Source organism: Plectropomus leopardus, chromosome 17, assembly GCF_026936395.1.
Source record: "Plectropomus leopardus strain MGB_pleo_1.0 chromosome 17, ASM2693639v1, whole genome shotgun sequence".
Lineage (NCBI taxonomy): Eukaryota > Metazoa > Chordata > Actinopteri > Perciformes > Serranidae > Plectropomus > Plectropomus leopardus.
Window position 1 is genome coordinate 20,896,544 of NC_142192.1, and position 21,576 is coordinate 20,918,119.

Genomic DNA, 21,576 nt, shown 5'->3' on the forward strand with positions numbered 1-21,576 from the left:
GTCCATTCATCAAATATAAATAATCTTTATCAAATGACACAAATAATTTCAGGTGAATGGCTATGAAAATGATTTGCATTGCCAAAACATATCATTTTTGTTTCACTTTGGATTTCTGTGTATAGTATGAACAAGTAAGTAATACATTCATTTTACTACATATTGCATCAAACAATCATCCAAAACCAAAATTAACTCTTAAAGGACAGTTCAACTTAAAGCAGCACCCTCAGCATTTTCAACTCATATTCCAAGATCAGTAATAATATGGAAACAGGAAGTGCTAGACAAATATAAAACCAAAAAACCTGGGAGATGCAACATATTCTCAGAGGAATGTTCGATTGTCCCATTTCAAGCTGCGGTGATGATGCTTTTCATGTTAGACAGAAAATAAATCTCAAAAACAAATTAAATCATAATAATTAAATAATTTTTTCACAGGAGAGTCATACAAATAAGAGGGAATAAAATGTCTATTAGCAATTTTTGATTATTGAGTTCTGTTTATCATTGAATGTTAAAAGTATTTTCAAAAACAGTTTGACTCAAATAATTTTATTGTTTAGTGTTTACATTTTTCCCACAATTAAAAAGAGAATGCACTGAAACATGAATTTTGTGTTTTGCCAAGAAGCTGCTCAGACAGCAGCTCTCGTCATTGAGATCCAGGAATTGTCAGTTTAGTACTCAAGACATTGTTGCTACGCGTGCTGCTTCAGGAATAATCCTCACATGTTAACTCTAATTTAAAAAAAAAAAGGACAAATGTCATGAGATTCATCGCTGTTCAGTTAAGAAAGTTCATACATATTTTTTAGCGAAGTCACACATGACTGTTGAATAAGGCTCTCCAAAAATACTGCTAAAGGTTAGGGTTAGGGTTTAAACTACAGGCAGTAAGTCTTCAATTCCCAAATATTTTAAAACACCATGAATATAAATGCATAATGAATATTTTGGCTACATAGAATATAGTTAAGGAAATTTCATTCCTTTAAGTATTTGGCCGCTGTGGCTTTTTTCACATAATTTTTTGGTATCTACCATACATATTGAATTTTATGCATATATAAGCATTTCTTTTTTGAAAGAAGGCACTTATTCATTTTAATAAGGAATGCCAACACACAAACACACAGTCTTTTTGATGACCGGTGTTATAATTTGACAAGTGTTTTCCTTGAAAAGTGATTAATAAAGAAAGGGAGTAAATTTTAAAATGATAGGGCTCAGATTTATCATGTTCATTCAACTGTCATTGTGTATTCGGGAAGTAGATAAAACAAACAAAAAAATATAAAATAACACAAAGTCTGACTAATATATGGCAACATCCACAATGGCAACTTAACTTAAATCAGTTCAAACTAAGAAATAGTCTTTAGAATTTAAATACTGAAAAAAAAACTTCTGGCAGGAAATGGCTGTTTGAAACTCTCATTTTTACCACTGCGGCTGCTGTCTTACTTTAAAATAAACTTAAATTGAGGCAACCCTTATACCACAACAAAATGTCAACATGCAAATTACAAAAAATACAAATAATTTTTACAAAACATATTTTGCTTACTCAACTGATATAACTTAAAGAATACATTTATAGAAATCTATTGCTTTAGTCAACAGCATGCAACGCTTTAAAGTGCAAATAACATTCATTGGTTCAAATCAGTAAATCAGCTACTGCATTAAATCATTTAAAAGAAAACAAAAATCATAATTTGGCACAACAGACACTTAAACTTATACAAAGTATAAGCTGCTGAGTCAAATGCAGCACACAAAAAGACACTGACATCAAGACAAATACACCTGTAGCATGTACTGTTACACTAACGAGAGCTTGCATTAATGTTTGGAGATGAGCGACAGAAGAGAAGAGGCTGCCTGGAGGTCCACATGTGGTCACAAAAACGTCCTTTTACAGCTTCTCCTTCACTTATTAGCTTATTCTCCTCTATAATACTCAACAACTGCACTGCATCATAAAGAAAGGGGTACAGGATGTATTTAAAAAAGCTCAGTCCGGTCAATTCGAAGACCTGCAGACATCCTCAATTAGAATTTTTAAGTCCTAGCTTACGGAGGTTGTTAAGCTTCAAAATTTCTATATTGCCTTTTGGAAAAAAAAGTGATTTATAAGCTCATAATAAAAGAAACATTTTCAGATGCAGTGCAAGTGCAGTGGCAGGATCCTCTTCTGGCTCGTGCTCGCTCGGCAGTGGTTCACATTTGTTACGCATAAAGATCCGTGCATTTTCCACAACTCGAGGAGTGCTTGGTTATGCAGTGTTTCCACTTTAAAATTTAAGAAATTGCACATCATAAACCAACAATAGTAGTCACTCTAGGAAACCTCGACGCCACATTTACTTTTGTTTAGCAAAATCTGCTCAAGATAAAAGTCATACTTCTAACAAATCTGACAGTCAGGGATCAAGTCCAATAACGGAGATCCAAGTGTGATTTCACCTTGGTTCCAGGATCATTTGTTTGAAGCTGAAACGTGCTGGCTACAGATATTAAGAGCAGGTGGTGACTGTGACACCCGACGTTTGTTAATACTGGAGGCTGACTACAGAAGGTCTGCTAAGTGGATTGCCTCTTTAAAGGGAGCACTTCTCATGCTGTTGGAAAATTTCCTCCAACTCATTTCTCTTTAGTGCAAAACTCAACAAGTCAAAAACAATTTTCCTGCTGTTGCTGCTTCTCACTGACAGATTCCTATTAGCAGAGTTTCCAAATAAAGTAACCTTAACTCACTCTACAGTCAGTCGTTTAGTTGTCCTGCAGGCTGGTGTGTGTGTACATGATTTGTACATGTTTATGTGTGTGACTTATTGAACATGTGTGTTCTTGTCCGGTACTATGTAGTGGTCCCATAATGAATGACATAGTAGTCGTGGACGTACATCAACACAGCAACAGGCTGGCCAATGATGAGTGACATCCACACAGCAGCGTTGCCATAGTTTCCATTCAGGTATCGACCCACAAACCAAGCCAGTGGCACCTGAAGGGGTTAAAGTTTAGAGGTCAAAGTATGTCTACAGCAGAGGAGAGAAAGATTTGTGAATCAGATTCAGTGTGTCTTACCTGAGCTGCCATTCCCATGAAGGCCCAGAGTCTGAACATCTTCAGAGGAACACTCACCAGGTACTGAAGAGAAATACAATAAAGCAGACACTTAACTTTTTAAACATTTATTCAAAATGTTTTAATTTAAGTGGGGGAAGCTACAGGCTCATAGCTCAGATGCACTCTTTTTATCTTTAGCTTTAGGAATCAGAGTTTTGTCAGAGTGACTGACTTAGTAACCCAACATCACAACTGTCAGCTAACAACGGTCGATAACGGGCCATGAATTCAGTCAAAGATATAGCTGTTTTGAGGCTGAATTAGCGCATTTTAAGTGTTTTGTGTCACACTGAATGCTGTTAGTTTACCTCGTGGAAGAAGGCAGACACAAGGAAGACGGCGCACTGAGCAAAAAACTTGTTGATCCCCTTCCTCAACATCGGCTTATAGAAGTGTCTGTGCCACACAAAGACACAGGATTATCAATCGATCAATCAATAAATCAAATTTTATTTATATAGGACCTTTCAAACAAATCAAAGGCAATTCAAAGTGCTTTACAGAATGATTGAAGAAACAAAAACAAGATCAACGTAGGAAATCAGCAAAAATGGGTCCTAAAAAATAGAATAAGTATAAACTATAAAATTGTGATAGTAGGACATTATATAAAAGGCAGACTAAAAAGATAGTTTTTTTAGTTTTTTAGTTTCAGTATTTCCAGCTCGTCTCAGATCCTCTTGCAGGCTGTTCCTGTGTTTTGGAGCGTAATGGCTAAAAGCAGAATCAACAAAAGCTTTAGTTCTACTTATGAAACAGCTAAAAAAGAAGAGTCTGAGGATCTGAGGGGCTGCCGAGGTTCATAAACTAAAAGCATCTCTGAGATGAAGTCTGGTGCAAGGCCATGCAGTGACTTAAAAACTAATGAAAAAAATCTAAATCACTGAGAAAACTGACAGGAAGCCGGTGTTATGTTTTTAAAACAGGCGTAATGTGTACTCTCCTTCTGGTCTTAGTCAGAACTCGTGCTGCAGAATTCTGAATTAGCTGATTAATTGTATTCTTTAGTCGACCAGAAAAGGAGTGCATTAAAGTAGTCCAGCCTGCTAAAAGGGTAAATTAGTTTCTGTGTGTTGCTCAGAGAGAGAAATGGCCTGACATTGTAAATATTTTTAGGCAAATACACAGACACTCAACAAATTACTTGCATCTTTATCTCCTGACTCTGGCGGGATATACTCTCAAATTCACTCCTTGATTTCTTTTATTATTGTTGTTTATTTCATATAGACTACAATGTGAAAGAAAGTGTGTGTGCTCACCTCAGACACCACTTGTGAACTGGGATGTTCCAGTTGGACCAGAAATATGTGACAGTCTCTGAGTTCCTGCAATCAACAAAAATGGCACACTTTGAAAATCTGACATTAAGCTGACGGCTGATGAATGACTGAACGTTCCTTCAACTCACCACCAGTCTTTGTAGAACTCTCTGTCTCCAAACTGCAGCAGCTCTGCCACAAAGTTCATAGAAGAGTGGAAAAACCAATAGAAGAATATTAACCATATCAGATGGTTAGGGACCTGGGAGAGGAAGAGGACAGGGAGCAAGGAGTGAGGAAAAGAGGACCAGTGAGGAAAAGAGAAGGAGGACGGGGAGAGAAAGAGGGGTGAGAGGAAAGAAGAGGGTCAAGGGAGAAGTTAGGAGAGGAGGTGTCCGGGTTGCTATGGTTACTCTATTGTTGCCATGTTACTACCAGTTCTTCTATGAGACAATGTCAGAGTTCAATATTCAAGATTAGGAAGTGAAAGTTATTTTTCTTTCATTTTTCATTATGAGGTTTTGACATATGGCATAATCCAGAAACAGAATCACTTTTATCGGCCACATGTGTGAACCAATACAATTAACTGGATACAGGTTTTTTTTGCATTGCATTGCTCTCAATGTACTTATACTTATACATACTTAAATAGATATTACAGCTGAGAACAAGGGGTAACAAATTAAGACTTACACCGTGATGATATACTGTATATTATTTTATCTAATTTTAATTTTTGTAATATTTTTTTAGTACTCCAATATGACCAACAATAAAATAAAAGGTAATTGTCTATAAACAAGTCAAGTGTTGTGTAAGTTGTAAATTGTACAATTAATGCAAAGAAATACAAACTGAATGGTTTAAATGGACTAGATGGTTGAGTACAAAAACCCATTATGTTATAATCTGGAATGGGAGCAGTGGATGTTTTGGTGTAACACTGCATGCTCATTGACAGCGTGTGACTGACTGTTGAATTTTTTGGCAGTTTGGTGCCTACCAGAGCGGAGAAGTTTGAACATGTTGTGTTCAGGGTGTGAAGTGCTCTTTAATTGTACGTCCCGTGTTTAACACAGTACATCATGATACTCACAGCTAACTTAAGGAGACGCTCCACCATCCTAGAAAAGTCCATTTCCTGTCAGAGACGCAAATAATTAATTATTTTCATTAACAATGCCTTGCCCTTAAGACAAAATCAATTATAGTTTATATGCAGTGCAGTACAGTAGTGTGTGTGTGTGTGTGTGCGCGTGTGTGTGTGTGTGTGTGTGTGTGTGTGTGTGTGCGTGTGCGTGTGTGTGTGTGTGTGTGAGAGTGAGAGTGAGAGTGTGTGTACCTGGAATGGTTTCATTGAGTTCTGTACGGTGGGAACCATCCACTGAAAAACACAAATTAAAATTGAATTTACATTATTTGAGTGGTAAAAAAACACATTTAAAAAGGCAAATATTTCCAGGACTTTCTGTTTAACCTTGTGTTTCAACGTGTGTGTGCAGAGTTTATTCTGAAAGCTTGTCTGAGTGATCTTAGTCGTAATAATGTTACCTGCTGTATCAATCCCACTAACAGCTGCATTAAGAAAATCTACAAGCAAGAGAGAGACAGAAAAAGGTTAATATGCATGTGTTTGTGTTCTCAGTTTACATAAAGGACAAATATGTGTGTGTGTGTGTGTGTGTGCGCGCACGCGCACTCTCCCTCTCACCATTTCAAAAAGTCTTCTCATCAGAAACCTTTTGCGTATTCGAGGTGAGCGAGGGAAGTTGAGCTGGTAGCAGAGAGTTGGAGCAAAGACAAAGTAGTACATGTCTAAAGACATACAAAAGAAACAATATATTACGTGATTATCTATCATTAAAATGTTTCATTTAAAAATAATGCTGTTTTTCTGTATGCGGACATCATAGTTACCTCTGTGGGTGAGGTTGCCTGGGTAGGAGACATGAGTATGAACTGCTGAACCGTTGGATTGTGCCACAGATGGACCTTAAAAAACGCAAATTCACAAGCTTGTTTTAAAAACGACCATTTCCATGTTTGTCTGCAACAACTCATCAAACTACATTATAAATACAACACACAGTCAGCATGTAGGATTTCAAGGATTTTTGTGTGCCAGCTTCTACAGTGAGGAGATAAAGCTATTAAGTTGCATTTGGGATTAAATTACCTTCAAAACACACAACTTTGATCTGTGTCTGTCTGTGTGTGTGAGACAGTGGTTTATAGCTGAAAGCTGCACTTTGTCATGTCAACACTAGATGGCAGTAGCAACACAGCACTAAATGAAAATAAACAGTATAATTCTGTTAATGTGCTATGATATTTGTGTGTGAATCCATTTTTTAAACCTTTATTTAACCTGATCTACTGGCCACTGAGCTCTGCTGCAGCATCTCGGGGGTTAAGTGCACTGCTTGAGAGCACCTCATACCTCCGCCCCCATGTGGTATTCTATGTGTGTGAGCCTACTCACAATCTAGATAACATTTCTTTGACAGTTTGCGTGTGTTGATGTACTTACATGAGTATGATCGTGTTAGTCTCTTGGCTTTCGCTTGTCTGATTTCTCTGCACCACCTGTTGGTGTCTTGGTAGGAGTACAGCTTGAGAAACAGCACTGTGTAGATGATAAGGGAGAGCACACCACCCACTGACACACAAACACACACACACGCATGCACAGATGCACACACGCACAAGCACACACACACACACGCACAAACACAAAGGGCCGTTTAATAAGAGCAATATATGACAGATTTAAGGAGCATGTTTACTGCAGTCATTCTGCTGTTTTCTGCTACTCAACAAGAAAAAGAAGTCATAGTCATGTGTTAACCTTGTTATATTTATCTTTTAATAAAAAAAATTAACATTATGCCCTCAATGTCAATAATAAAAGAAAGATATAAAATCTCAATATTTTTTAAAGCACTGTCACTAAGTTAGAAATTCCAGTATCATGACAACATTATCTAGTGTGTACCTGGGGTCATGGAGGTCACAGTGAGCACAGTGGCTGAAGGGAAAATCAACAACGATGTCAGGTTAAAAAAGTGAAGAATCAGTCCCGTCATTTGGGAAATGGTGCCCTAGGAATGAAGAAAGCAAAAAGAGTCTTTTCACTGTAAAACATTTGACCTCTAACTGTAGATTTTCCTTTATCAAGAGAAACACAGCCTTTTTCATTATGCAAAACTAGATCTATTGTGTATTTTACAAATAAAATATTGCATTTGTAAGAGTTTTAGATCGTACGTAATCTAATCTGAACCAGGAGAGGTGTTCTTATCTGAGTTCAGAGCAGGTATAAAGAGGAGCGGTGCTGTGACGCTGTGTTTACTGTGTAGACTCCAGGATGTGTAATAAACCCATTACAAGCAAACATCCTTGATGGGAAATCTCTGAATTGTAAATTAAAAACAAACCTACTCTCTCTCTGCAGTTCATCTAAAAGTGCAGCACTATTTTCCACAAAATCCTAAAACAAAGTTATATTATCACCCTCAGTGCTTTGTAGTCCAAACAAATGTGAAGTCAAAGGTTGTAGTAGTTTATAAGCAAATGTTGCAAAAGAAAACTAAAATTAGACAACATATGACCACAACAGTTGAGTGTAGGAAAATGTATGCAAATCGTTGTGCTCACCACAGCCAGGCGCCTCTCTGTGTACAAGGCTGCTAAGATGAACACATTCGACACTGAAACACAGAACAATCGACTGATTCATTCGCAGCAGCACAAAGATGTTAACCACAGCAGGTTGATTTTAGTTTATTTCTCAGTGTAGAGCCATTTAACATAAACAGATGGAGAAACTGGTGGTGAATACCGATTGTCCAAAATGATGGTTTCAGGTATTGAAATAACAGTCTAGAGTTTATGCTATAAAGTAGCCTTTTATTCAGACTGATTGATTGTTACCCTGTAGAGTAGGTCAGCTCTTCTCCCTCCTGTGACCATTAAATGTTTATTCACCTCTGCATTGACTTGTTTTACTGTGTTGATAAGGTTGGTTGTTGCTGGAAAAGACATCATGTCAACCTTCTTTGGGTAAATGATCAATAACAGCTGTGCTCGGATAAACAGGACAGAAAGTCATGCTTACAGTGCTTCTATGTGCTATCTTTGAGCATCTGGCTCATTAAATCTGCTGTATCAGATCTGCCATTTGGAACATGGAGAGGCTGTAAAACATGTTTTCAGACACGTTTTATTACAACAATAACACTTTGTGTTGATGTGATAGAGACTAGTGTTTCCTGATTTAAGTATGAGAAATACAGGTACAGCACTTGTTTGCTAAGTTCAACTTGAACATCAATCCTGAGATCACAGAAGGACAATTGACTGTGAGTAATTCAACATCTGTTTACATGACACTGAGGCAGTAAAAAAAAAGTGCTCCATACCGATGATGAGGCAAGGTGCCGGCCAACTATAGGGGTCCTTTAAGAAGAGAGACACTACTTGGATAGGGTCCACCAAAATACCATATCTAGACAAGAGAAGAGAGACGAGAAATCATTGATTCTATTCTATTCTATCTTAATTTGAAAGGATACTTCACCCAGAAAATGACCATTTGTAAAGCATTAGTTTTGCCGAGTTACTTTAAATTTGTGAAACGAAACATTGTTTTACTCACATGCCTTCACAGTGAAAGAAGAATCCAAAAAGGAGAACATTTTTGATGAATTAAAGATGTTTTTATGTAGTTTTGCTGTATTTAACTACAGCAAAACTATATAAAAACATCCATCTTCAATCTCTGACACAGAAGTACTTCCCAAACACATGCATTTTCACTTAAACCTTAATATTTAAAACACATATACATATGAGTAATGTTTCCAGGCAAGCTCGTGAATTTCAACTTTGGTTGTGAATTTCACTGAGCATTGATATTGACCGTTAATGCGAAAATGTGTTGACCCCTTTCATGCAGTCCATCAAGAGTTTTGTCCATTTTTGGATTCTTTATTTGAACATGCAAAACAAAAAAGTCATTTTGTGGGTGAAGTACTCCTTTAAGGTTTTAAGATTGTGGTGTGTGGTGAGATAAATGTTTGGTGTGGTTAATGTTATAGCAAAAATTACAAATATATATAACGACAGGATTATTTTTTTGAAAAGTAGTCGAAGCTCTAAGATTGTCAGGTAGCAAAGAAAGACCTTTCTATCTAATCTAATTAGAGTTTCTTGTATTTGGAGAACACCTGGACACACCATGCTGCTGGCACTTATGTCTCAATTATTTGGGAATAAACAAATAACACCGTGAAGTGCAGGTGCTGTAGCACTAAACTCACTTGTAGTTGTTTATTTAGAGTAATGCACTTTAAATTTTTGGTAACACAGCTCTGGCTCCTATTGAAAAAAGTGGCAAATTAATGTATTATAATGTAATTAATTAGGGGTAGTGGTAAAGTGGAAGATGAGAGGAGACAGCCCGTTGTGTAATTGAATGGGAGTTGTAACAGCAGCTGCTAGTGTATTTACATCACTTAATTGTGTGTTCGTGTGTGGGTGCATACTCACTTTATAATGTTCTCTAAGAAGAGACGGGCATTACTCAGCACCTGAGAGAGAGGACAAAACATCCAACAGGAGATTATGAGCAGAGCTCACAGCATCAAGCAAAAATGTTGTTTTCTATGTGGCCATTCATTGACTCTGGCCTGTTTCAAACCCAAATAATATTTTTTTGCCCTCTGCTATAAATCTGTCTTATCACTTACTTTGCCCACAGCTCTGCTCATGATTAGTCTGCAGATTTCAATGTGTTTGTTGGGTGAGTTATTCAACAACAAGATCAGGATGTTTCCTTTTAAAAACAACAGTGACTTTAGAAGGAGTTAAAGAGTGACTGCCCAGAAAGTGCACAGATAAACACACACCTGTAGTGTGTGAAAGATGTTTTTTAATGCAGAGAAACCTACAGAAAGAGCAACACGAGCAATTACAAGTTACAAATTGATATCTCCGTAATCTGTTTGAACTACTGCATTGAAAGGATCTGTTTCATTTAGCAACCTGCTCCTTGCACCTTGATAACTGTCACACCCTGCTGCTGCTCACTCTGTCAAAATGTGTCAAGTAAAATAAGTTTATCATTATATTGTGTATTAAAGTTCAAGGTCCAAGTCCAGCTCTATCCCTGCCATCAATTATCTGAGCTTTCTGAGATAACCCTAACCACCTGCTCAACATAGAGAGCCAACTCTGCATATGTACAGCTTGCATATGTTTTTAGATCATTTTAATGGCATGTTCAGTACAAGTTAAACAGACAATTAAGATAATGAGGACAGTGAGGGTTTGACGTGCGATAAGGTTATCCTGTACTGATCATCTGGCATTTTACACCTCAGCCCGCTGGCCTGCCAAGATCCTGCAGCAATGTGATTTTGATTCAACTATTTCTTTTGTCTAAACCAGTTACCTTTGCCTCAGTAACCTTCAGCCTGGACAAGAGTGGACAATCAACACCATTACAGGGACAGTGGCCTGTCCAGAGCATTTATAGAGAACATTGCAAAATCTGATTTTGTAATGATTCAGCTGTACAAATGTGTCTGTCTGTAAAAACTGTATATTGTCCCGGTCCAGAGAGAGGTCAGTGTGCAATGTCAGATATAGAGCAACACTCAGGTAGCTAGCAGGAATTTAGTGTCTTGCTCAAAGACACTTTAGCAGTGGGTATATTAATGCACAAAGACTGTCTGGTTAAAGATACATTTCTAAAAGGCTGCAAAATATGCAAAAAGTCATAATGCAATTATTTTGGATGGATATTGTGACATTGATATGTGTCGCAATTTTAGTAGGAATGGATATTTTTGCATTTGTTCCCTTATGTCTTGAATATTTGTAGGCCAATACTTGTAGGCCAAGGCATCTCTGTAGCACCACAGTGATGTTGTGACACATTTTACTTTTTATCAAAAGACTGGAGCTCCTGTGATTTGCATATTGCTCTGAGCCATATTGCGATTTTGATCATATTTAGTTGAATTATGCAGGGCTAATTTCTGTCCAGCTATAATTGCAGCTAGAGAGTGTCTCTGCTGTTATCTGCCTTATAGTCAGTAATATCAATTGCATTGCTTAAACTCAGGAATGTTATCTTGTTGTATGACTAATTCCAAGATGAAAATCTTTCTGTTTGATTTGTTGAATCACATCTTTTAGCACCCAAAGATTAGAATATTTGTACTCTGAGTTGAACTCATTTTCTTATCTTGTGTTTTTTTTCTTATAATCATTTACAATTTTCACAATGATAAAACATTAATGATGAGACATTAAATTGTTTTTTTTCCCATGTTGAAGAGCAAAACGTCACTATTTATCAAATAATATCCAATCTCTACGTACCTTTTTTATTTACCTTTGAATAATCAGTAAGATGCTTATAAACAACAAAAGTGATTCTGTATTAACTAGGTGAAATAAGATGATAAAGTTTTAGTAATAGACTTAATTAAACATAGCTCAGTGTCCTTAGCTGTTGATAGAAGAGACATATCAGATTCAAGGGAGGTAAGTTTTAAAAATAGAGCTGCTGAAGCTGGCTGAACTTTAGGACCCTGACATACAAATCCTGAGAAATGATCTGGTGCAAACAAAGATGGAATGATCAAACATTTTGCATTGGTCCAGGTCTTCTGTCAAAGGTTTTTTTTTCAACTCACAGCAAGGATTATAGCTGACACGAACATGTTCTGCATCTACATAACCAGCCGGCAGTTTGTATTCATAATACAAATAATATTGTAGAAAGACCAACTAAACAAACCAGCCATTAATTCATCCCTGAGCGAATCTGTCTGTTTTGTCAGTCTTGATAAATGCTTGGAAACTGAGTGTGATAACAAATCTGCAGCTGGCTGTTAGGTCTTGCTTTGCTTTGCTCTGTTCTTGTGGTCATTTAAGCTGCTCACATGATCTGTTTGGCTGCACATTAAAGGGAACAAAGACATGAACCAGCTGCGACATCAATTGTTTGTACCACATCCTGAGTTTAGTTGTACTTGTCAAGAATCTTCTGCCAGATATCATTCATATCTTACCACATCTTTCTATCATACAGGCTCGATTAACAAGGTAGAGTATCTTAAGACTCTCATGTTTTTGTTGGTTCAGAGCACAGATGTTTTAGCACCAATTTAAATGAGCTTAACAATGTGTGTATGTCTTTAGTAGGAGCTTGAAACCTTGAAATAGGCAGGCTTATGCATACAGACCAAGGATAACTTTGATGCTGTATGTTATTGTCAGAAGCCATTACAAGTTGACAATGACTTGTGTAAGACAAAGGACATGAATGAGACCATTTTAGAAGTTAATGCCTCTCCATAAATCCACATGTTATGGAAATATCAGTGATGTATGCGGCTTACGCTTTTAGTCATCCTCCAAACAACTGGAGAAAGTCTTGTTCAACAAAACCAGTCATATATCACTCAAAAACAGGCGCTAGCACTTTTTAGAGAACTGAAAAGGGAAGCGTAACTGTTCTGAAGGTAAAGTGGATTTGTTTTTATTATTTTGCAGATTGCCTATATTTTAAGGTATTGTATAAATTAAATTATTAATATTATGTATAAACTTTGGCCTCAACATTCAAAGTGAAGTATAACAACACATGTAATCTCTCATCTTTAGAAATGTGCTCCTGCAGCTGACATTTTAAGAATTTAGCCGACGGTCCTGCTTATTGAGGACAAATTACACAACTAAGCTTCTAAAATGCACACACAGACACAGACACACATACACACACACACACACACACAAGACTCTATGGTTCCACTTCACACTCTTACAGCCTAATCCTCGAGGCTTCCTAAAAACAGTCTGAACCGAGTCAGCCGTCCCTGGTGACCACAAAGTAGAGGACGTGGTCGTCACAGCAATATAAACGTTCAAAGATGGGGATTAATCCTGTCACAGAACTGCAAAATTAGGCCTGATGTGGAAAAAAACACAGAGGAATACACCACAAAACACACAGAGACATAAACTGTGCAAGTGCAGAGACAAATAACCATTTTGCATGTAACCATGCATGTATCCACATATTTAAAGAATGTCCACGGGTTTGCACATTGACAAACATGCACCTGCACCCATGTATAGAGCTCTATTTATAGTATTTTTTTTATTTATTTCATTAGAGTTATGGCAATATGGTCAAAATCTCTCATCATCAACTAATAGTTCATTATAATCATTCTTTAATCAAGCTGACATCAAGTTTGAAAAGCCAAATAAATACCATAGGCCAAAGTACATCCTGAAACTGGCCTATTTTCCTCTGCATCTTAAACATGGTCTGGAACAGTAGCTTCACATCTGGACAGTATATGTAGCATAGCTTATTTAAAAAGGGAGCCCCTGCTAATTTATTTTCTTGCTATATGGAGTGGTGCTCTGCTCTCATATGTTTTGGCAGCCAGCTTCTGTTGCTGCTTTTAAGTTATTCTTCACACTTTGTATTAGCAAGCTTAAGATTTGTGCGCATAAACTTTCATGCACACAGGTTTTTTTTTTTGACAGAGCTATAAATAACAATGTCCCTGCTCAGAGATTAATCTTTTGGGTTCATGTTTTATTTTAGAATTTCAGAAAGAGAAACAAAGTCATTGGCCAAGCATGCTGACTCCGCTTTGAGAAAACGATACTGTAAAAAAGGAAACTAAAAAAAAAACTATCCATCAGGCATGTAGGTGATGTTATAATCTATTAAAACACGCAATTATTAAAACCAAGGATTTAAAAAAAAAAAAATATATATATATATATATAATACTGATAGATATGGGTCAAATCAAAGAAGACACTTAAGGTGCAACACTTGTTATTTTTGTACATGTTGACAGACGCTTCATACTTTGCAGCCTGTAATCATCTCACTCCTGAAACTTAGGGATGATTGAAAATTTCTTCACTGCATTCATCACTTCCCTTAGTGAGTGCTCGATGTATGAACCTTGTCTGTCAGGTGTATCCTTAGGATATTCACTGCAGGTACACCACACCATTAATATAAGTACAGCTGTCAAAAAGTCTCTTTCTGATTAGAGGGAAAGCTAAACTTAAAAAGGAAACTCACTCACTGTAACGAATCAACCCACTTAATCAAAGTTAGAGATGAGAAAGTACAGGAAATTGCATACCCGGACATGAGGGAGTAACTGTGCATGCATATGTACTGAATCTACCACTGTGAAGAGAGATAACATTAGAAACAACTTATCTTCTCAGAGACTTCTGAGAAAATAAGTTTTCTGGGCTTACTGCTACCCTGTTTTTGTTGTTGTTTGTTTTAGACTTCTCACAGACACTCACATGTCACATAAAGTCACTTTAAAAGGCTCAATTCCACATCCCAGGAGAATATGTTTTATACATGTATGTGCAGTCATTTTTGCATTTGTTATTAAAGCAACAACCAAAACCACTTGTGCAACAGTTTGATGGTGTTTGGAGCAACCAATATGCTGATGTACGTAAAGGCCACATACAGTAATTTGAGGCAATGTCCAGATGAAAAAGAAAATTATAAATTGGATAGGTTCCTCTTATGTTTTCAATCAGTTTTTATGAGAAATTCAAATATAAAGAGGGGCAATATCTAGCTATGTCAGGGTCTACATTAGGCAGCCCAGAACAACATTTTTGGGGCATCGAAGCTTGGTTGAGATATATTTGTGAATAATCGAAGCTTAGAGGGGGGCATGAGAGACAAGGGGACATTTTTTGGAACATAAGTGTTCAGTGATTGCATGTAAAATAACCATAGTTACTAGAAAGAGGAGTAATTTATGAGACGGCTAAATGATGTTGTATTATTATTTCTTAATTAATGGGCTACTGGGGATTTTTCGGGTAATAGTATTTAAAAAAAAAAAGGTGCATTCTAATATGCTACTGATCAGGACATTGATAACCATGGCAACAATCGAAGCTTTGAAGCATCCCAGTCAGCCCTGCAGTGCATTTTCACCTCTGAATGGACGGTCTTACTCACCAGCATGACAACACACCAGTTGAGGATTCCTCTGTAGTTGCTGTAGCCACTGGCCGAACTCAAGAGAGACTCCTGGAGGACGTGACAGCTGCAGGGAAAGACAAAGTCAACAGTTTATATACAGTAATGATTTTTAGGGCTGATAAAGCTCGTTACATTCCATCCCGCCTGTTTGTCTCCATGAGTTCGGGGTAGAAATAAGTGGGTGCATCCCTCGAGTCACTCTCAAACCATGTACAGAATTTTAAAATTGAACTTAACAAGAAAATGTCATGATGAAAAGAACAAGAGTTTAATTTTGATGTTGGTCTGTGGTTTAGAGGTTGTGTAATTTAAACTGACAGGTCCTAGTGACTCATAGGGTCAGGTCTAGGGGTTAGGGTGGGGGTGTACTGAGCAATATGGTAAAAAATAAATGCACATTTTCACTTTGAGAGAGAGTTGAGGACCCATGATGTAGCACAAATGCTTATGTTTGTGAAATATTAAGTACCTCTATTTGTTAATTGTATGTTTACTATTTGACTTTCCTGTTGCAGTATTTACAAAACACTATGGCTCATGTTCAGGCATTTGGTTAACTGGTTGCATGGTGCTTTTACTTACACTAAAGAAACCCAAAAGTTGGGATATATTTTTTTATACTAGCCCTACTGGCATTTAAACTGCAATGAGAGTTGCGAAATGTAGGTTAAAGGTATTGACCCCAGTGTCCAAAGGGCGTTGTGAAAACTGGGCCTATTCATCAGGCAGAAATTTTTACACAATCATACATGACATAGAGACAGCAGAGTGGAGATGAAAGCAAAGGGTGAGTAGAGCAAGATACAGGAATGAAAAAAAACAGCAACAAAGAAGGAGGGGATACTTTTAAAGATGTACGAGGAGAAAGTGGATGAAGGCAAAGCGCAGGAGAGAATAGACAGAGAGGTGAAACAGGATAGAAAGATAAGGTGGGGCAGCATTAAACAGAGACAGGTATACAAAGAGCAAAGGTGAAATGAGGTGAAGAGACAGGGGTGGATTGAGTAAGTAAAGAAAGAAGGGAGCGTTTAAAGAGAGTGAATATTAGTGGGTTTCCTCAATAAGTGCCAGGACACTCATGGCAAGACCAGACGAGCAGAGAAACGTGCAGACAGAACCGTAGTAAGCAAGCACAGGATTGCAAAAGCAGACACTGTTGTTTCACAGTTGCTGTAATACAGGAAAGTGACACTATATGCATGCCACACACAAATCATCCAGTTGGCAAGACCAGTCTTTACATCTTAAAGTCCAAAAGATGAAAAAAAAAACCCCAAAACAACTAAGCTCTTAGCAGGTCATAACAATATGCTTCGCTTCTACGGAAATACATGTTTTTAAAGGTGAAGATATATCTTTGGGCGTGTTGCCATAAAATGTTCAGGGTAAGGGTCAGTCTATTGTGTCTTCTCTCACAATGCCTGTTCTCACTCATGTACTATATCTGTTTATCTGTACTATGTCTTTAGGAGTACAACTGTATCTGGGCTTACTGCTGCCCTTCTTTAAAAAAAAGTTTCATTTAAAGCAAAGTGGCTGAAATGATACTTTACATGTAAACAAAAATCCACAATGCATGATGACCATAGAATACTTATAACCCAGTAAATCAATATATTGTAGAGATTGTGTTATGAGACTTGGTATCATCTTAGATTTTGGATATCGTAATATCATAAGTGTTGGCTTTTCCTGGTTTTAAAGGCTGAATAAAAATAAAGTGATGTAATTTTCTGATCTGAACTGATAGCTGATTGCCTTTACCACTTAGTAATTATATCGACATTATTGATGATTACTTATTAAAAATCTCATTGTGTAAATATTTTGTGATAGCACCAATGAGAAACCCTGCAATATCATGCAATATTGATATGTGAGGGACTGTGGTTGTGGCAACAATGTGCGATATTCACAGTACGATACCTGTCTCAGAAAATGTCAATGTTTTCGTGATATCACAGTATTACACAGTTATTTATGATTATCAGTTAAAAGTAGCTTAAAAGGCATGAAAACCTAAGTTTTTCAAGGTTGAGCAAACATTTAATTATAACTGAAACCGGAGATTATGTTGTCAGTGAAAATGAAATAAAATGGCAATGAGGGAGATAAAGAGATGGACATGTGTGGCAGAAATTCACCATCTGATTGCACTGATTGATTGCAAGGAGCATAAATAACAGGGTATGATTACCTTCAACTTTCATACCAAGCATATCTTGAAAGTGGTACATCTCCTGCAACCTTATGAGGTCCTTGGTCAAGATATTGTAATATAAGATTTTCTCCATATTGCCCATGCAGCTTACCCACAGTTATGGTAGTTTGTTCAGAGCTTGCACCAAATATATACCACCAACACACCACTAATGTGTAAGTAATTAAGTTTTTATTTTATTTAAAGAAAATTGTTGGACATGTCCTGCAATTTGGTTTTCTATTATGTCAATTGTGCTCTGTTTTATTGCTGTTTGCATCTGTATTTATCTGATTTGGTATTTTGTGCATGTTCAGCAATCTCGTCAACTGTGGTTGTCTTTATTTATAAATGCACTCTATGAATAAAGTTTGACTTGACATGGAGGGTGAATTTCCAATCCTCAAGGTAAAGTTATTTTGTATAGAAGTATACAATATTAGGGGACAGCATCTTTGGTTTTTGTCACTAAACCTGAGCTACAGGACATCACAGTGGCCCCATGGTCTGATAAACAAGCTAATATAACCCAGTCAGAAAGATAATTAGCTAAAGAAAAAAACAAAATAAAAGGAGACGTTACACAAATGAGTAACATCTGCGTAAATGGCATAGCCTATAGTAAAAATGAAGACAGAAGAAACCCTTTAATGTTGTTATGAAATACAGCTAGTTTCTGTCATTTCAGTTACCGTTAGTTTGCGCACGTGACGTTGGCACGTAGCATTAATGTCTTTTAAATAAATGTAACGGTTACCTGAGTCTCTCGTTAAAATCTTCCACCACAGTCTTCTGTTTCCTCGGACTGGTTATCATCTCTTTGTCCGCCTCTCTGTTCACCTTCCCGTTATTACTCACATGCCCAGACACCTCGTATGTTTTGCCTTTAGCGGAGTACTGTGGGGATTTCTCCCCGGCATCGTGCCACTTGCTCCCGTTGACTTGTTTCACCGCTCCGCCTCCGCTACCGGAGATGGTCGTTCTCCTCCGGCGGGTTGCGGGCCCTTTCATTTCGCCTCTGTCGCTCATTTCGGCGGATTTAATTGCGCAGTTTTTACCTGCCTGACATTGCTGGTTAACCTGCAGTCACTTGTTTGTGTGTTTCCAGCCGCTGCGTTACATCGAGAGCTAAATGAATAGTCCCAAGTCGTGTCAGAGCTGCTCCTTATGAATGATAAGACGTTTCATCACTACAGCTCATGTTGCAATTGTCATAAGGGTTGCCAGGTCCTGTGTTTTCAACTGACATCCCCCTGTGGAGCATAAGTCATAATACACTTCCGGATTAGCTGCTGGATACTGCTGGATATATATATATATATATATATATATATATATATATATATATATATATATATATATATATATATATATATATATATATATGTAATGCAGGCAGGCTATTTTATAGTTAAACTGTAATCTTTACTGTCAAAAGTGTATGTATAGTATGATGTTAATTCCACTAACTAATGGTGATCACTGCAGTTAGGCGGGGAAAAAGTCATACCATCCCTAATTTAAAAAAAAAATGTATCATGCACATGGGACAACAATTAAGCTGATACTGATATATATACACACACACATATATATATATATATATATATATATATATATATATATATATATATATATATATATATATATATATAGTGTGTGTGTGTGTGTGTGTGTGTGTGTGTATGGTTATAAAATACTTGTGACAGATATATGTAATGCAGGCAGGCTATTTTATAGTTAAACTGTAAACTTTACTGTCAAAAGTTACATCGGTTTCCTGAAACAGTAAATTTCATTGGGAATTTTTTATTCTAAATTACCCTAAGCATCTTATTCTGCATTATGTTCTGTCAAAAGTAGGGATGCACGATATTATGGGCATGTCCTCGGTATTTGCAGATATTGGCTTAAAAATGAAATATTGAATTTTTTTTAAAAATTGAGTCTCAAAATGAACATGCTCTAAACATCAGCCTTAATTTGAAGTATTTTTCTTATTTTACACAAAGAATGAATATTATGATATTATGAAAAGCATTGAATTTTATGTCTCCATCTGCTGGTGGGATATCACGATAAGAGTATGTATAGTATGATGTTAATTCCACTTAAAGACAGACTTAATGATCACTGCAATTAGGTGGGGAAAAAGTCATACCATCCCTAATTAAAATAAAAATTTGTATCATGCACATGGGACATCAATTGAGCTGATATATATATATATATATATATATATATATATATATATATATATACACTTACATTTATGATCCTCAATCTTGGTTTTTATTTTTTATTTATTTTCTTTTGCATAAAACAAGGAGGCAATTTACTTGGCTGAAAACCAGATTCTTTAAGTTCACCTCAGGGTAATCGAACATTACCCTGAAGTGAGCTTTTAAGATAGCATTACTCGCAACACAAATCGAATGAATGAATAAATGAATGAATGAATGAGCACTATGATCATCTGCTTATGTTGTTGCTAATAGCATGAATGTGTTGATTGACAGTAGAGCATAGGAGTATAATGTGAAGGGGAAGCAATCGTGGTCCCAGCACCTATGCCAAACCCCCTTTAGTCAAGCAGACATTGCAGAAATACTTTTGCAACATGTGCTCCCTCTAGAATCACACCAAATCCAGTGCTGGTCTTCTTTTAGTCTATAGTTATTTTTTTGTCTTTACTTAAACATGAAATTTGTTAGGATTAAGGCTATAAATGGGGTCTTGATTTGTCTGTAAGATTTGACATTGTGGGCAATTTGTATGCAGCCAAGCACAACCTGAGAAGCAAAACTCAGGGCTGCAAAAAGCTCTACTTAAACTTCTGTATGTCCTAAACTGTACCTGCACCAAACATCCAGGAAACCTAGTTTGCAGAAGCAAATTAGTGGCACTTGAAGGGTGGCTTTCCCATGATATCCCAGCAGTATGGTTTGAGATAGAGCTGTAAACCTTTACGCCACCACACTGTCGTTTACTTTTAAAAACTCTTTTATAAAATGGCCTTAAATTAGTTTTTGTTCACCTGTTTATTCTCAATTTTTTAATTATTGTCTTATCATTACATTCATTTTTTGGCTCCTTTGAATTTGTGCCAATCTTGTAATTACACTGCATATTTTCTGAATTTTATGTCTGTAAAGCACTTTGTAAACTTGGTTTTGAAAAATGTGATATAAATAAAATTATTGTTATTGTTGTTATATTGCTCTATTTACATAGCTTCAATGGAAACACAAATAATGCAATACAATCATGCCTTCACAATAAAACTGACCATTGTACTTAAATCAGTTCCAGTGAATTAAAGTTGGTCAACAGTCAAACAATTTAAAATTATACAAATTGGCATTAAATAATTAAAATGGGTAGGCATACTGTGGTTCTGCTTTGTTTCGATCCACATGTAGGATTTTAGTGCTCCATATCAGAATGAATTGAATGTATTTTTTCATGCTAAGAAACTCTTTTACCAAAAGTTGGTAAAGAAAAAAAAATAGAAAGCCAGTGAGCAAATTGTCAAGAAATGTCCCTCAAGTTGCAAGAAATTAGTAAAAGGGGAGTATTCAAAATCATTATATTATATATATTAAATTATGTTACAGGAAAGAAAAAAAGATATACATGTATCTTATTAGTTTCCAGCACTTTTTGGGTCCTTTTCATTTTTCTTTCTTTTTGTGCCTATTTTCTGGTAATTTTCTCTTTACTTATTTCTTGCAAATTTTTGCTAAAAGGGTTATTTCTAAACAGTCAGCATAAAATTAAACAAACACTGCCCACTAATGCTCAAATTTCACTATAAAACTACAGTCAAGTCTGCTTGCGGTGCGAGTCGATGAGAGCCAATGGTATTCGTGCACCGGGTCACATGTCAGATCAGGCCA

General features: G+C 36.6%; 1 protein-coding gene across 1 annotated transcript; it reads right to left on the bottom strand.

Annotated features, from left to right (window-relative positions):
- Positions 1-9: 9 nt before the first annotated feature.
- Positions 10-18,913, bottom strand: dgat1a (diacylglycerol O-acyltransferase 1a). Its single transcript, XM_042506925.2, has 17 exons — positions 18,435-18,913; positions 15,454-15,541; positions 9,957-9,997; positions 8,828-8,913; positions 8,064-8,116; positions 7,402-7,507; positions 6,937-7,065; positions 6,324-6,398; positions 6,118-6,221; positions 5,958-5,996; positions 5,749-5,790; positions 5,503-5,547; positions 4,553-4,665; positions 4,404-4,469; positions 3,450-3,537; positions 3,100-3,162; positions 10-3,016 (listed from the first exon to the last, which is right to left on the bottom strand). The coding sequence occupies exons 1-17, from the start codon at positions 18,704-18,706 to the stop codon at positions 2,870-2,872; spliced, it is 1,557 nt and encodes a 518-aa protein (XP_042362859.2). The 5' UTR covers positions 18,707-18,913; the 3' UTR covers positions 10-2,869.
- Between the last annotated feature and the right edge of the window lie 2,663 nt (positions 18,914-21,576).

What these genes read in the sequence shown, in the direction of transcription:
- dgat1a (XM_042506925.2), bottom strand. Translation starts at nt 18,706, where the DNA reads ATGAGCGACAGAGGCGAAATGAAAGGGCCCGCAACCCGCCGGAGGAGA. An exon ending in TTCTTAGAGAACATTATAAA is followed by an intron (nt 8,914 to 9,956) that starts GTGAGTATGCAC and finishes TCTCTTGTCTAG; the next exon opens with ATATGGTATTTTGGTGGACC. An exon ending in GGCACCTTGCCTCATCATCG is followed by an intron (nt 8,117 to 8,827) that starts GTATGGAGCACT and finishes TCTGTGTTTCAG; the next exon opens with TGTCGAATGTGTTCATCTTA.